Below are 17,364 nucleotides of genomic sequence, written 5' to 3'. Positions count from 1 at the left end.
AAATTCCAATTTCTTTCTGATTTTCTGTTTGGGACCCACTCCCTAAATACTTTAATGGATTCATGGTCTTGCTGATGTCCTTCAGCCAGATAGATTACCCATGTCTTCGGAGTGCTGGGAACGCTCATTCATTCTTCACAATATAGCACGTTGAAATGTTGTCTTATTTTATCTTTCAAAGTTTTGGCCAGAAAATTTTGGAGGGAGTGTGCTAGCAATTGCTGTGGTTACTTGTTTGTCAAAAAAAATTCTGTTTTAGGATCAGAAATAAAAAAGGTTTTCTAGCACTTTTGTTTGGGCTCAGGAATCTTGGTTGCAGCTACAGCCAATCTGCTTCTAACATTCAGTTTAAAACTGTATCTTCATATGACCCTGATACAACTATGAATCACTAAATTAGCCTCAGCAAGAAAGTACCATTGCTAAGATCCTTGCCATTATCTAAGTCTGATTGTGGAGTCTATCTAGATTATTCTGTGCCTGCTACAGAAACCTAGAAATTCAGGCAAAAGGCTCTTAAAGATACTTTGCTATGAAAGAAAGGAAAGTGGATAGGAGTGGGGAGTTTGTGTGCTATGAGGCCATGTGATTTTTAGCCATTAAAGCATGTAGATACTATGGCAGAGGTGACAAAGTTGGGCTTTGTGCAGCTCACAAACAAGTGGGATGAAACCAGATTAAAATGTAATTGGAAAATGTTTAACAAAATGAAATACAATACAACATAGATAATGTTAATTTGTGCTTTTCCAACTGTTTGTTTGATGCTGCTGCTAAATGACATCCAGTTTTCACCCAAGTATAGGCTTACCAGGACACCGGGACCAAAATAGATGTTTGATTTCATGAAAGATACTTGTTTGTCAAAGGAGTTCAGAACATTCAGGAAAAAAGGGTCTAATTATCTCTGTGCTTCTCCATTCAAATCTTCTCATGCTTTACTTTAGTGTACTCTGGGTTCTTGAAGATTATGCCAGCTTCCCAGGTTGGAAAGTTTTTGAAAATAGACCTAATGAAAGACTTTATGTTTTTTATTCAAGTAACAGCCTAGTCAAGTTTTAGAAGTATACCAATTTGGATGGAGAATGATGATCTTTTTTGCCACCACACTCTTAAGACTATCCAGTGAGTGTTAAGTTCCATATGTATTGGTAAATGGAGTACCACAGCAACAGAATTATAGATCCTCAGAGTACAGATCCTCGAAGTACCACTATGGTCAAATATCTGACCTTTATAATTGTTGTTCTGGAAAGGGTCTCCTTTCAAGAGAAGCTGAATATCTCTTTAACTTGTGATACGAGAAATAAGGCAGCTGTGACCAAAGGGGCCTAGGAATGTAAGGCTTCCCATCATTCAAATTCCAAATCTCTGCAAGGTCAACAAATGCCTAGCTATTAGAGGCCCTATATCTGAAGAGACTTAGCCTTTTGCTTCTATTAATATGTGTAGTTCTCTAGGAATGAGGGCCAATAGATCTTAAAGAAATCTAAATGTCCTAGGGCATAAAGGAATGTTCTAAAATGGTATTGCATTTCAGATCTAATTTCTAATTAAGAAAGGAGATTGGTTTATGACATTCCTGAAGTTAACATATTTTATTCATATAGACCTGAGCATTCACATTATGTCACATTTCAAATTTCTAGAGGAAAGGTTGTAAGATAAGAAGCAGGGAGATCTAGGTTCTAGTACTTATTCCTATTCTAGAGAACTGTGTAATGGGAGCAAATTACTTCAATCTCTGTGCTTTAATTTCCTCATCTATGAAATGGAAATATTACTATCTGCCCAACCAACATCACAGGAATATAAAAACTAATTAAGATGATAATGAGAAAGTACTTTAAAAAGCACAATGCTATACATAAAAATATAACACAGTAGTTAGAGTAGAAGACTAGCACTTCCTCTAGATCTCTCCTTGTCAGACTAAATAAGGCTTTTATGAAATTCCCTTGGTTGTATGGTCTTACTTTTTTTTTAATCATGTTCTGCATTGTTTTTACCTGCCTAGACTGTTGGCTCATCATAATCAAGTCATGAGATCTTAGTGCTACTACCTTCATCCTGATTATTTTTAGCACATACCTACCTTTCCATGCCCTTGCCCCAGCTTCTTTCAGTACTCAGAAGATACTTTGCCCAGCTAGTTCTTCCTCCAAAATGGGATATTTTGTGAGAAAGTTTAATCTGAAAGGAAACAATGAACTTCTTCTACAGCACTCGAGTCTTTCTTGTGAAGGCTAATTCTGAAGAAGCAACACCATTCCGTGCTCCAGAGAGCTTTAAAGGAATTCATAAGCATCAATCTGTCAGTGTACTTGATGACTGTTCACAGGAGTAGAGGTGGCTGTCTGTCAGACTTGTCATGGTAAATTGGGAGGTATGCTTTCTTCTAGGAACTTTTATTTAAGTTGTGAAGTTGTGACAGAGAGTCTGCTGAGAATCATAAATCCACCAATTGCTGTCCATTTATGTCGGGGTACCAGTTATGTAGTTAGAAGATGTATGCAATGCATCTATTGAGACTTCAAGTTCTGGGTAGGATACTGAAAGAATTAGGAGCACAAATAGTGTTTCCATGTCTTCTTTCCATTGATGATGGTAACTTTGAAAGAGAAAAGAAGACCTAAGAAGTTGATGCTGTTAAAGAGAAGGATTTAGTTTTCTGGGCTATGATCTATGATCCCATAATGATGAGATTCTGGAAGGGACTTGATAGCTTAGGAAGAATGTGTTTGGTAAATGTTCCAGCCTGAGCAAGAGGACGTTAAGTTTAATTTTTGAGAAGAGAGGGGTAAAAACCCACATAAAATAGAAAATGCAAATATGAAAGCCAGCATATATGAAAGAAACAGCATAATATAAGTGATGTCAGTAATTGTCAGGTGAAAAGGAAAAAGAACCTTGTCAAGAATGAAATTTTATGACCTCATGTCTATCTTTTCTTTTTTTTATGTCTATCTTTTCAGTGCACAATAATAAAGTAGGTAACAGACTTGGATTCATCTCTGCTTGAAATTATTTCTGACCAAATGAAACAGAACCCTGTTTTTCTGTGCTGTGCTTGCTGCTTGTCTGCCTTGAAACTTGCCCTTCTGCTTTAGCTTCATTCCACAAAATTTCAGAGTTGGAAGGGAATCTCAGTGATCACCTAGTCCAACCTATACTTGAGCAAGAGACCCTTCAGCAGCATAGATGACACTCAGCCATCTAACACTCCTAGGAAGACCACTAGTGAGGGGGACCCTTGTCCCACTTCTAAGGCAGCACTTCCACTTTGGAACAGTGCTAGTTGTTAAGGAGTTTCTCTCTATTTCAAGCCTAAATCTGCCCATTGGAGCCTACTGGAAAAAAGCTAATCTTTCTTCTACAAGACAGCTTTTCAAATAAATTTGAAGATGCCTGTCATATCCCCTATGTCTTCTCTTGGCTAAACATTCTTACTCCCTGCCTCTGGTCATGACCTTGAGTCTTTTCATCATTCTGGTTGCCTTTCTCTGGGCACTCCAGTTTATCAATGTCTTCCTAAAATGTGATGTCCAAAGCAGAGTACATTACTTTTGATATTATCTAACCAGGCAGAGAACAACAAAACTGCCATTTCCTTACTCCTAGAAATTCTGTTTCTTTCAGTACAACCAATATCATATGAACTTTCCTGAGTGAATGAATTAATGGACAAACATTGTTAAGTACTTATTTTGTGTAAAGCTCTTTGCTAAGTGCTGGGGATACAAATAGAAAAGTATAGCAGTTCTGGGCTTTTTTTTTTTTTGAGGGGGAAGGCAGGGCAATTGGGCTTAAGTGATTTGCCCAAGGTCACATGGCTAGTAAGTGTTAAGTGTCTGAGGTCAAATTTGAACTCAGGTCCTCCTGACTCCAGGGCCGTTGCTCTATTCACTGCATGAACTAGCCGCCCCGGTTCTGGGCTTTTGAGTAGATTATATTTGTATAGGGGAGACAGCAGATGTAAATCAGATAGAAAGGTCTCATAGTCCATGGGGTAGAGAGATAATTCATTTTCTTTAATGTCATTTCTATTGATAAGATCATATCAGTTTATGATGTTGAACAATTTGACAGTGCCATGGAATTTGGTGGCAAAAACTGTTTTTTTTTTCCTTAGTCTTTAGTGACTATGGCTGCTGAGGAGGCAGGAGGGACTGCAGCACCTTAGAAATAGTTGCCAGGTTTCTTCTCTATAGAGGTTATTTCTTTGGACACTGGCGGTTCTATCACGTATTGAGCTTGATGTCCACCAAAACGCCCAGGTTTTTTTTCCTACATACTGCTGTCTGACCATTCCTCTCAGTTTTGTCCCTGTGAAGTTGATGTTTTGAATCTATATTCTATATGAGTCAGTTATTTAAAATGACCGTTTAAAAAGCTAACAGAATCTTGAGCTGCATTAATAGGTATAATAATGTCTTCTTTATGGGACTCTACTTGTCACAAATCATTCTGGAGTATTGTATTCAGTTCCAAACACTACATTTTAAGAGGGTTATACAATTCAGAGTGGGTCCAGAGTGTGGTGACTCAAGTGTGGAAGCTGAAAACCATGTCAGATGGATAAAAATTAAAAGAAATCTTTAGCCTATAAAAGAATAGACTGAGGAGAGATATGATAGCTCACTTCAGATATTTGAATGACTATCTTGTGATTTAAAAAAAAAAGTAAAGTAGTTATATATCATTTCAGAGAATTTAACTGGGACCAGTAGATAAACAATATAAGCAGGTTTCAATTTAATATAAAGAACATTATAACAGTTATAACTACCTAGCACTTAAAACAGGTTGCTTTGTGAAGTAGTTAATTTGACTGGTTAGTTTTATTATCTACCAAAATTTCAGTACAATGCTACTATTGATTTCAGGCATTATGGCTTTTTCAGTTGATGTTATTCAGTTTTATCAGATGAAACTGGGATTATAAAGTCCTAAAACATTGATCAGTTGGAAACTTATACATAGAAGGATGATGAGGTTGGTAAAGGACTTTTAGTCTGGGGGAAGAAAAGAAGACTGAAGGACGATATGATGATTACTATCTTCAGATATTTTAAGGTTATCATGTAGAAGAAAGATTAGCTCTAAAAGACAGATATTAAATAAAGGCAAATGAAGCAAAATAAGGAAAAACTTACTGATAAGTGCTCCCCACTGCCTCAAAGAAGCAGTGAGTTCATCATCTCTACAAGTCTTCAAGAAAAAAACAGATGACTTAGAAAAATTTCTTTTTTTCCAAATGAGCATTTGCTAAGGATTGCTATAGAGAGGAGTCATACTAATTTCTGAAGTCCATTCAACTCCATTATTAAACAACCTTAATTTTCAAAATTAATATTAGTTAGCATTAATCACATGTCTTCTCTGCATTTTCTCCCTCATAATCTTTATTTCTTTTTTCTGTCTTCCTATATTTATTGGGATATTATTTCATATTCCCATTCTTTAGCAGTCCACTTTTTCTTTTCAAATATTTCTTCATTTTATCTGCAATAGTTTTCAGTGATGGTAATGTCTCAGTTTCTTCTTTATATAAGAAAGAAAATGAAATTAAAATTCATTTAAGACCAGATATTATGGTTTAGTTTTTATTAATTAATTAAGAAGCTTTTCTTATATAGAACACAGATTGATAGCACAAAGTTTATGTTGTATCATATTGCTACTGCCCTTTTTATAGCATTTTTAATGAAATTACTGTGTAACAAATATCTGCTTGATATTGAATTTTGTTTCCTACCATATATTCTATTTTAGCTAGATTCCTATTACAATTATTCTGTATATTGTGTATTTTCCTAAGTTCTAAGAAACTAAAAACTAATTGACTTTTCTGTGTCAGTTTATCCAAAATTTGACAGTCTAGCAAATTCAGGCAAAATAAATTGTCACCAAAATTTCTAATTCGTCATTTTTACTTAATCATGTGTGTGTAGTGTCTGTTCTTCATCTCTTGGCCAATTTAGGGAAGCACTGCTATGAATTTTTTATTGAAAAAAATATATAATCTTTGCAGGAGATTTGGCTCTTACTACTTGAGGTAAAAAAGAGAGGTGGAAATGGTGAATTACTGTTACTCCAGTTGAAGAATTCTTCCTTGCCACATGTTATCAGGAATTGACCAGTTACCCTAAGTTTTGTTTGCTTGTTTCTTATTTTCAGGCTATTCTGTAGTAGAAAGTTTAGGTTTGTCTAAAAATGTCACAAACTGGGGCACCATTTCAGCTAAAATGTGTCTTTGTTTTGTGACCAGCGATCAGAGTTCCATGTCATCAAGCCGTGCCCAGCAAATGCATGCCTTTTCCTGGATCCGGAATGCGTTGGAAGAGCACCCTGAAACGTCGTTGCCTAAGCAGGAAGTGTATGACGAGTATAAGTAAGTGCTGTGTGCAGGTGCTGGGTCTTCGGAGGCGCGGGGCTCGGGCGTTGTGCAGCCCTCGCGTGCTGGATGCCAGGCCGAAGTCTTTAAGAGCATGAATGGCGTGGATGAACATTAAAGAGAGAAACCTGGGGCAAGTAAACGGAAGTGCACAGCAGGTGGTAGGTTTGAGGAGCCTAGTGACTGGCAAAAAAATACCTTCAAAAAAAGGTTTGGATAAAGTAATAAGTGACAGATTTGTAATAGATTATGAAGGAAGACTAGGTTGGGTTTGGGCTTTTTTTTGTTGTTGGCTTTGGTGGAGGGAGAGGTATGTATATCCTTAATGTTCTGAAGCTGATATCACAGAGAACAGTTCTGCCTTCCTATATCATATCCCATAGACTAGACCTTTCGTAACACTTCATTATGAATTTCTTCCTTGTGTGCAGTCTTAAGCACTAACGGTAATAATGAGTCTTGGGATTTTTAAGTTCACAGATTTATTTAGCATCTCTACAAAGCTTCATAAACCTTCTTTCAAAAAAGTAGAAATATTACCATACAGGAAAGGAGCAGAGATGATCATAGGAAATAGAAAATAGAGTTCTAGAAAGAAGTAGGTCAGGAAACATGTGATAGTAATAGACGAGGTGAGCAGTATATGATGGAAACTGGGAAAAGAGGAAGCCAGTGTCAGTAGTGTTGATGTAGTTTGGGAAGAGTAGCTACATAGTTATATAGTTCCATAAATAATTAGTAAATTTTAATTAAATTTAATCAAATGCCTGCTGTGTGCAAGTTGCTTTACAAATAATTGCTATGTCTGTGATTTTGCCAATTCCCCCAGATATATAACCTTAGATATCCTACATTTCCCAACCTCATTTAAAGGAACAAGGAACCTAAGAGAACTAATACAATGGTGTGGGTTGTAACAGAATCCTAGAATTTGTCTTTGGGAGGGACTTTCGAGATTAACTCATCCAACTCATATTGCAGAAGAGGAAACTGAGACCTGGAGAGAATAATTAACCTGGCCATCTTTATACTGGTGATATCGGAGGTAGAATTAGAACCTAGTCTCCTTATTTAACCACAGATACTTTACCCTAAACTACCTTTTGAAGGAAATTTAGGGGCTTCTGCAAAGGTTTCTTAATTTTTTAAAATATAATGAAAATAATTTATTTTAACTTTTATCATTAATTTAAATGAAAATGGATCCTTGTTAAAAATGATTGACAAAATCTGAATGGAAAAGCTCACATCCTCATAAGTTAGAGATGAGTTTGAAAAATGATCAGAAATAAAATCCAACATGCACTAGTGAAGAACAGTTCATTTAGTGTGGAAAAAACAAACTTTAAATATAGGCTAAGTGATTTATGAGTTTTTAAAATGTGTGAATCATCGTGGACATGTATTAAGCAACATGACTGTTGCTAAGAAATGAATCTGCTATTGAATTGCTGATACAATAATATGGCAGGTATGTCTCTAGTCAAGTTCTATCCCAGTGTTTCATTGAGTTGTAGAGATGATGCTAAGATTCTTAAAGGCTGTGCCAATTGACTACAAGTTTTGGTTGGTTTCGCCAATCTAGAAACAACCAACTAAATATCTCATCTGGGGATTAGTATTAGCACTTTGGAAGTGCACAACACCAAGGTTTGCTACCAACTTAGGCATTTTTACCACCACCACAGCTGAAAAAAGCAGTCTAGCAAGGCACAGTTTCAATCCGTGTAAGTGGAGGGAATTCCCACATCTGTGAAATTGTAGCCTTTTGATATATTGAAATGATAGCAAGTAGATATACTGTCTAGTTTGGGCCTATATAACTTGGCAAATGTGAAAGTTTTGGAAGATTACAGTAGATAGATAGCAAGATGAAAAAGGGTTAGAAAATAGACTGAAGAAACTGCTTGTTAAATGAAGTTTTTATGTATATAGGTGGGATAGTATGGTGACAAAAGTTTTCAGATTCCACTTAGAAAATATTAGGAGATTTAAATTGCAGCAAGAAGGATTAAGGTTAAATACACCAAAAAGCACCAGACTTCTTGACAATAAGGTATGTACCTTACGGAGGTTTGGGTTTTTACATAGGATGATTTCTAAAGTTGATTTTTAAAGTTGAAGTTTGTATTAAGATTAATATAGATTTTAATTTAAAACCAGACTTAACTCCTATTAAAATAATAAGATGAAATCTTCTGAAACTCAAAATCAGCATTCTTGCAATTCACAGAGTAGAAGCAATTTCTGTATTAGTATCCTTTATATTTGTCCTTATTGAAGCTCTTTGTGTTGTCAGAATGAAAACTTGAGAGTGGAGATTGTTTCCTTCTTTCTCTTTGTGTCTCCAGCACCTAGTACCTGTCACTTAGTAGGCCCTTAATGCAGGTTGATAGATAAGAGCTATCAAATTATTTTGTCAGCTGAGAGAGCTAAAAAAAACCTCTCAGCCATTGCTGAACTCCCTTTGAAAAGTAATGTTAACAGAAACATTAACTAACTTTATTTACCCTTTAATATTATCTTTAACTCTTTTGTTATCTTTAATCAGTACATTTATTTCACTAGCTTTATACTTAATTAAGATGTTTGGTTTCAAATTTTGTGGATCCTGCAATATGAACTATATATTTTAAAGTTCATACATTAATTGCAAGAAATTACTGCATCCCCCAACCGCCACAGTTGACCCCTGCCTTGTACTTGTTGTCTACTTTCTCCCTCCTCAAACAGTCTTGTATTTACTTATTTGCTTACTTGTTTGTCTTCTTCGTGAATAAAGTAAACTCTTTACAGTCAGAGGCTGTTTTCCTATTTTTTGTGTGTGTGTCCATCAGTACCTTACATGTAGCAAATAGGCATTAAGTAAATGCTTGTTAAATTGTAATTTTTACTAATCATCTTTAAACATCTGTGAGTATATTACCAAAGGCTACTAAAAAAAAATTGGCATCTTCAAATATGAACCAAGGGAAGGTTGATGGAATGAACCAAATCCTAAATCTCTGATATATGTAAATGCTCAGCAAAAAAAGAGAGAGAGAGAACAGCATCAATAACTATTATTTCTCTTATTACCACACAAGAAAGAAGTGTAAAAATGATCTGAGGATGAATTTCTTGTTAAATAATTTATTTCTTGATATAGCAACCAAAACAATCAGTTTAACTGCCAGTCTGTGAAATTACAAAGGATTAGTGGAAAACTGTTATATTTACTTATTGAAAATTTGACTATTTTTGACTAGATGACACTCATTTACTCATACATTTCTTTTTCCCTTAATTATTTTATTTGTTGATAATTTCTTAATTTCTCAAAGGAATAAGAAATGTTTGAATTTTTTTCATGTGCATGTGTAACTTCCACTAACCTCCTTATCATCACTTACCACCCAAGTCAAGTATCTGTATATTTACCAAGGTAAAATAAATCCTCAGAAGTTTAATGATATAATTAATCATATTAATATACTCTTCTTTCCTTAGGACCATTAAGATATCAAATGTATAATGAGTGATTGATAGATAAATGTTACTTAGGCCTATATAACATCAGAATGATGTCTAGTATTTATTTGTAATAACTACTATATCTAGAAATGCAGTGTTTAAATATCTGAGCCTCTGCAAGGTGTTCTGCCTCAATTTTAAGAAATAATTTCTTTTCTGTAATTGGAATTAAACAATGCAACCAAAAATCAATTTTTATAAGTTATATAGCCCTTAGATGTAATTGTAACATGTCTCTGAGAATTTTTTTAATATAAAAATTCACATTTATATTATCAATAATATGATAAAAAGATATTATTTGCATTGTTACCTAAAAACTACTGTGCATTCTCTAAAGGTAGAATGGGAGAGATTATAGGGTTAGAGTGGGAAGGGATTTGAGGTTATCTCATCCAGCCCTTCACTTTATAGATAAGGAAACTAAGGTTCCTAGAGATTAAAAGGCTTCCTTCCCCACAGAGGCAGGGAGAGGTAGAGAAGGGATTTCAGTTCAGGTCCTCTGATTCCAAAGCTACTGTTCTTTGCACAGCTGCATTTCGTGCCAGGTTTCGGTGTATGATGTGTTTCCTTTGACCACTTTTTGCTCAAAAGCTAAAACCTTAGGATATGACTCTCTCTGGTGGTATATTTTATTCACATTCTTTTGGTGGCCTGTGTCTCCTAGTTTCTTCCCACCCCCAAAAGACAAGTAGCTTCCTCTTATAGTAACTTTGTTCTTCCCCACCAAACACATAATTATTTTGATTAGAAGGGATTAAATCTGCTTCTTTTTTCTATGTTTCTTTTATGGTGATTCTCCAGAAATGAATGTAACGTAGTCTTCCATAGCAGAGATAACCTAAACTAGGAAAGAAAATTCCTTTTTCCCCTTTCTCTATTCATATTTTTCTGTATCCATCCTTTGGTTGTCTCAGAGGAAAAGAGAGAGTAGTTTCATGGGGTTTGAGAGCTGAAGGGTCCTTAGAGATACTACAGACCAATCCCCTCCCTTTTTATAGATGAGGAAACAGACCCAGCAATTTTAATAACCAAGGTCTTAGTCAGTTAGATTGAGAACCCAGATTTTTTAATTCCTTGTCCAGTATTTTTTTCCATCATGCCATAAGATGTAGCACATAAATATGCCCATGCATTCCACATCTGCCCTTCCAAATACTAATGTACCTGTAGTCTTTTCATGAGCAAACCAAGAGTAGTTATTGTGTACCTACTTCTTTACCCACATATACCTCAGTGCAGTGCAGTCCAATTTCTATTCTTACCACTTTTCTAAGATATCTAAGGGAACTAGGTATTAGTCACATAGCATGCTCATTCTTAAAAACTACCAACAGAGACAGGGAATGTTTCTCTTTCTTTTCTTTTCTTTTTTTTTTTTTTGGTCTTTTTGGAGGGGGGAAGGCAGGGCAGTTGTGATTAAATGACTTGCCCAAGGTCACACAGCTAGTAAGTGTCTGAGGCTGTATTTGAACTCAGGTCCTCCTGACTCTATGGCGGGTGCTCTATTCCCTGCCCTACCCAGCTGCCCCTTGAATGTGTTTCTTACATCTCACACTTTACTACTCTCTCCATATTATCCAGGACATACCTGGAGCATATATCCCACTTGGAAAAAGTTAACACTTGTTTTTAATTTTTTTTTCCACTTCAGTCCATCAACCCATGTTGATGATCCATCCAATTCATTGACCTCATAGTCCTTTCCTTCCACTCTTTACACATTTCCCTTTCCACTTCACTGAATTTGATACTTATGCCAGATCATCATGGCAAGTAATACCGTGGTCTTAGTGATCACTTAGGACCATAACAATCCTGAGATATTAGACTTAGTGCTTCCTCTCTCTAACTGGTCTCCTCAGTTATGTCATGCACTACTCTGTAGCTGTTAAACATACTCTCCATTCTCACTGGGGCCCACAATCACACTGTTCTTCCTATCACTTCTTTTGTGCCTTAAATAATTTGTAAAGTATAACATTGGTTACTAAGGCTCTTTCAAAAACATGCATTATGTTGAAATATAATGGGTAATAAATTTAATTATTTTAATAGAATGAAATGAAGCAGGTTAAGAAATTTTTAGACTTAGTTTAAAAACTAGATCATGAAAAATACCATTTAAAAAAGGGAAATGATTGGGGCAGCTAGGTAGTGCAGAGGATAGAGCACCAGCCCTGAAGTGAGGAGGACTCAAGTTCAGTTCTGGCCTATGACCAGACACTTGACACTCAGTAGCTGTGTGACCCTGGACAAGTCACTTAATCCCAGTTGCCTCGCAAAAAAAAAGAAAGAAAAATCTCATTTGGGGCAGCTAGGTGGTCCAGTGAATAGAGCCCTGGCCCTGAAGTCTAGAGGACCCAAGTTCAAATTTGCCTCACACCCTTAACACTTACTAGCTGTGTGACCTTGGGCAGGTCATTTAACCCCAATTGCCCTGCCTTCCTCCCTCCAAAAAGACAAAAAAAAGAACAAAAAAAGAGGAAATGATCTAATTTTAAGAATAACAGTATGTTATACTGTGAACATATTGTTCTCTCACTCTGAATATACTGCATAAATATGTTAACACTGAGTTAGGTGTTGTGACACCATTTATTGTTCAATCCACATGCAGTCTAAGTTGTAAAGCATGAAAACAATCTCTAGGTATCCTGAAATGACCCTGTGCTTTATAGCACTGCTTTAAAAATGATAGTAAGTAATCAAATTGAGTTAGCTGAATTAGGCTTAGTTTTTTTCTGGAATACAAAATGAGGACCTAGCAGAAGAAGTTTCAGGGAAACAGATTTTGATTCAGTAATAGAGAAGAATGTTCCTTAAATGGCTACCCAAGGAAGCAGTGTATTCCATGACCTAGCAGCATTTCAGTCAAAGAATTAATGACCATCTACCATATAGTGAAAGAATATTGGAAATGAAAGGGAATTCAGAGATCATTCAGTCATAGAATCATAGAAGTTAGAGCTGAAAGAAACCTTATAGATTATGTAGTTCAAACTCTTATTTTACAAATGAGCAAAATGAGGTCCATGGACGTTAGCAGAATTAACTTGTAGCCACACACCTAACTAGTGGCACAGCTAAAATTAGAACTCAAGAATCTTGATGTCCAGGGAGTTCCATTGGCTTTATAGAAGGGACTTTTTTATTGAATGCAAACAGAGGATCTTGGAAGCTACTTTTAGCTCTTTTAAGATTCTTTAAAAATGATGAGATTAGCACAGGCAATGAAAATCTTTGTGATTTTTAAAAAATAAAGACCCCGTTGTTGACTCTTTTTACCCAGTTTGTTTATACTGGATATATATAAAATGCTATATGCTTTACTTATTAATGTAGGATGTTGAGTCATATTTGTTTTCTTCTTGGCATTGTCTACCATTTGACCTTGTTGTTCAGTTATTTTCAGCCAAATCTGACTCTTTGTGACCTCATTTGGGGTTTTTTGGCAGAGATACTGGGGTGGTTTGCCATTTCCTTCTTCAGCTATTTTACAGATGAGGAAACTGAGGCAAACAAAGTTAGATGACTTGTCCAGGAGGAAACAGATAGTGTCAGAAGCCCAATTTGAACTCATGAAGATGAGTCTTTCTGACTCCAGGCCTGGCCCTCTATCCACTATGCCATATAGCTGCGCCCACTGTGCCACCAACCTTAATTATTTAATGTTTATTTACAAAATGGCATATAATATCTACTTCCTAGAATATACTGTCCTTCAAAGTATAAAACCATTGTCTTTATTAAAGTAATGATGGCTTTTGGTGATCTATAACCTATTTTTCTAGTGGGAGCCAAAGTAAAAAAATAACAGAATTCTGCCCTTCATATAGTTTTTTTTTTTTTTGAGACAGGCTCTCCATATTTTACCTAGACTGGAAGTGCAAGGGCTATTGCTATACCTTGTCCCTCTTTGATCAGCAGGGAAGCTTTCACCTGCTATGGTTTTTTTGTTTTTGTTTTTTTTTTGCTTTTGGGAGGGCAATTGGGGTTAAGTGACTTGCCCAAAGTCATGTGGCTAGTAAGTGTGTCAGGTATCTGAGGCCAGATTTGAACTCAGGTCCTCCTGATTCCAGGGCTGGTGCTCTATTCACTGCACCACCTAGCTGCCCCACCTGCAATGTTTTTGCCCTGTACCAGTTCTCCCCTCAGGCAATCTAGTGACCTCCTTATTCAAGTTAATATCAAAATTAGTGTGGCCATCCAATCAATTTAGCCTACTGGGTCTCCTAATTTGTAAACTCAAGAGATCTATTAGATTCTCTAATAGGTGGGATTATAAGCATCTGCCACCATATCTAGCTGTAGTTGTCTAAAATCACTAGGTTTCATAAATTCTACCTTACTGACAAAATTTGCATTGACCATGCTCACATCTAACTTTCCTCCATTAGCTTTTCATGAAACTAGAAATGTAGAAATATGTTGCCTGAAGATAAGTATAGCTGATACATTAAAACTGAGAGTCTTACCATATCCAGACAATAGAAAGAAGAGAGAGCAAGTATATTAAACTTCTCATTGGGATAATTGCCTGGTCCTCTTTTCTTTTGCCTTGATTTCCTTGAAACCTCATTGTGTTGTTTTTATTTTGTTTTTCTCAGCTCAGATAACTTTCATCAGGTTTAGTTTTATTTCCATTTGTTTATTAATTTCTTTGGCATGGTTCTTATGTACTGAATTCCCTTTTTCTTTTTGACTAGTTCATATTTTCTTTTGGGTTTAAAACATAAAGATGATTAATGACACTGGCAACTGAATTAGTAGAGATTTGATGTAATTTGCTTTGGTCAGCACACTGAATGAATAGTTGTTAAATCTTACGGTCATGTTTTCTGTATATTTATTGGAGAAGAGACTTTTGGAGTGAGAATGAAAAGCTCTGTAACAGCACTATTTTTCACCCAATTCTGTAGGTTCCATGAATACTGTTTGAAAACCTATTTTAACCCTGTGGAGATAATTGACTGCCTTCTCTGAGATGACTCACTATTGTAGGTAGTAATAATAAATAAAATCTATGTCAGTTAAAAGTGGGGATAATTGACTTTTGCTAATCAGTTTAGCTCTTTAAAGAAAAAAAAAAAGGACAAGAATGGTATTCAAGGCACCTCCATGCTATATAGTACTAAGTTATGGTATTATCTAAACCACCCCTCCCTCTTTTGCAGAAGCTATTGCGACAATCTTGGTTACCATCCATTAAGTGCTGCTGACTTTGGAAAGATCATGAAAAACGTCTTTCCAAATATGAAGGCACGCCGCCTGGGCACAAGAGGCAAATCAAAATATCCTTTACTAGAACAGTTTTCAGTAATCTCTTCAACACTTGCTTACAGAACATCTGTTGTTGTAGTTCAACCACTAACTAAATTTAGAAACAAAATTAAATCAGCAAATGCAAACAGCCAGAAAAAAGTAAATTTTGTTTTCCTAGCTATCATTAGACTTCTAGAAGAACAGCTTTGAAAAAAGACGAGTTCATCTCTCTATCAGGATAGTGAGATAGCTTTACCTGACTTCTTAACACTGTATTTTTATATTACTTAGCAGTCTGATCTCATGTTCTTAGATGTAAAGATATTTGAGTAATCTAGCATTTTAACAAAATGAAAGAGAAATGATGATCTTTACACTCTTATCCTCTTGTTCCTTCATAGCTTTAGAAGCTTAAAGCATCTTGCTACAAAAACATAAACATTATAAACACTGTAGCAAAATGCACTAACTGGAAATACTGGCACCAAAAAATGTTCAGCCTAGCAGTTAAAATATGTACTGATAAAAGTCAAGTCAGAAGAAAACCTTACCTTGTAGTTGTGAACAAAAAGTAGAAACAGTGAAAAAAAATATAAGTAAAACGTGGGGATGTACATATATATATATATATATGTATATATATACACACATATATATATGATAAAGTTTCTGAAGGAGGTCTTGCATCACTTGGAAAATACATAGCTAAATCTTTGACATAATAACAAAAAATTAGCTAATATGGGACAAATGGGAAGAAAGAAAAGGTGAGATTGCTCATGTGCTATTTTTTTTTTAAATGGTCAAGTTTTTTTATTAACCATTTATTGTTTTCTGGACCTATTAAGGATTTCACCTCCTGGACTCCTGAACATAGTCAAGTGTGCCCAGAAGTGTCTTTATCAGGCTTAAAGCTGAGCATTTTATGTGTTCTAGGGGAAGAAACATGAGGGGAGAGAGAAGGTTAGAGACCTTGTGACACCCTCAAAGGATGTTTTAGCCAACTGCCCCAGGGAGAATTTTCCCTTCTTTCTGCCAGGTTTCCATTTGGCTATTCCTCCCTTGCTGACCAGTTTCTCTGAATTAGCACAACTTAACAGGGCAGTTTACTCATAAATTTATAGCTAGTGACAGTTGTTTAATTTCATTTCAGATGAGTAAAATTTTACCATGTCCATTTCAGTTTAAGAGGATTCACATTATGCTGAAAATTTGATTTTATTAAGGCTTTTAGTAAGGTAGACATTACTTTGTACTGATAATGTTTTGATTTCTTCATGATTACCTGGAAAATATTGAAAGTAATCCATTTTTATTGAAGAGTATTTTAGCACTTAACTCTTTATTACATATTGCTACAGTGGACTAAGGAAAAAAGCTTTTGTTCATATGCCAACACTGCCCAACCTTGACTTTCATAAAAGTGGAGATGGGGTAAGACATCTGTTTTGTTTTCTTTTTGACTTTTTACTAGAAATGGACAATTTAACATTGACACTGAAGCTGATGTAGTATAGTCAGATTTAAGCAGAAAAAGCACCAAAAACTGCCTTTAAGAAACTAAACTCTCCACAGAGACAAAATGCACGATAGCCTATAACAAATTTTTTGTAATTAACAATAAAATAGAACGTAATAATTTTAATGGTTTTAGAAAATATTAGTATAAGATACAAATGTTTTTACAAACCCCTTTTCATAATTTATAACCTCAGCCATATTATTTCTGATGCCGAGGAGCATGAGCTTACCATTTTCATGGCTATAGTAATTAGTTAATTTTATTTTTATACAAATCTTAGGTTTTGATTTATTATATATTGAGGATGCATGTTCTCTAAATGTACTTGATTAGAATTTTTCTTTGAGCTTTTTGAAAGTTAACTTTTCCTTTTTCCTTTGATTAGTTGGAAGGAGCCGAACCTTCCGGGCAACTCCAAACTGTTGATGAGGAAGTTATCTCTGCTGCCTGCCGCCTTGTGTGTGAGTGGGCCCAGAAAGTATTAAGCCAGCCATTTGATTCAGTCTTGGAATTAGCTCGCTTCCTTGTAAAAAGTCACTACATAGGCACCAAATCGATGGCAGCTCTAACTGTAATGGCAGCAGCACCAGCAGGTACTAAATTAACTACCGTTAGAAAGCTAAAACTAACCCAAGGGTCTTGACTAGTCAAAAATAGCTGTTATATT

General features: G+C 35.5%; 1 protein-coding gene across 3 annotated transcripts in view; it reads left to right on the top strand.

The window, feature by feature from the left end:
• Positions 1–17,364, top strand: part of RFX7 (regulatory factor X7) — a 184,496-nt gene that overhangs the window by 151,081 nt on the left and 16,051 nt on the right. For 2 of the 3 annotated variants that reach the window (XM_069098113.1, XM_069098112.1), the window contains 4 exons: positions 6,272–6,394; positions 15,088–15,208; positions 16,529–16,609; positions 17,083–17,290. In XM_069098113.1, coding sequence (XP_068954214.1) covers positions 6,272–6,394; positions 15,088–15,208; positions 16,529–16,609; positions 17,083–17,290 — 533 coding nt within the window. The remainder of the gene's footprint in view (positions 1–6,271; positions 6,395–15,087; positions 15,209–16,528; positions 16,610–17,082; positions 17,291–17,364) is intronic. The other variant, XM_069098114.1, reaches the window with a different exon arrangement.

Source organism: Petaurus breviceps, unplaced genomic scaffold, assembly GCF_028583685.1.
Source record: "Petaurus breviceps papuanus isolate PSGF00001 unplaced genomic scaffold, PetGlider_PUasm1.0 37, whole genome shotgun sequence".
Taxonomy (NCBI): Eukaryota; Metazoa; Chordata; class Mammalia; order Diprotodontia; family Petauridae; genus Petaurus; species Petaurus breviceps.
Note: the sequence above shows the minus strand (reverse complement) of the source record. Positions and strands in the feature narration are given on the sequence as shown.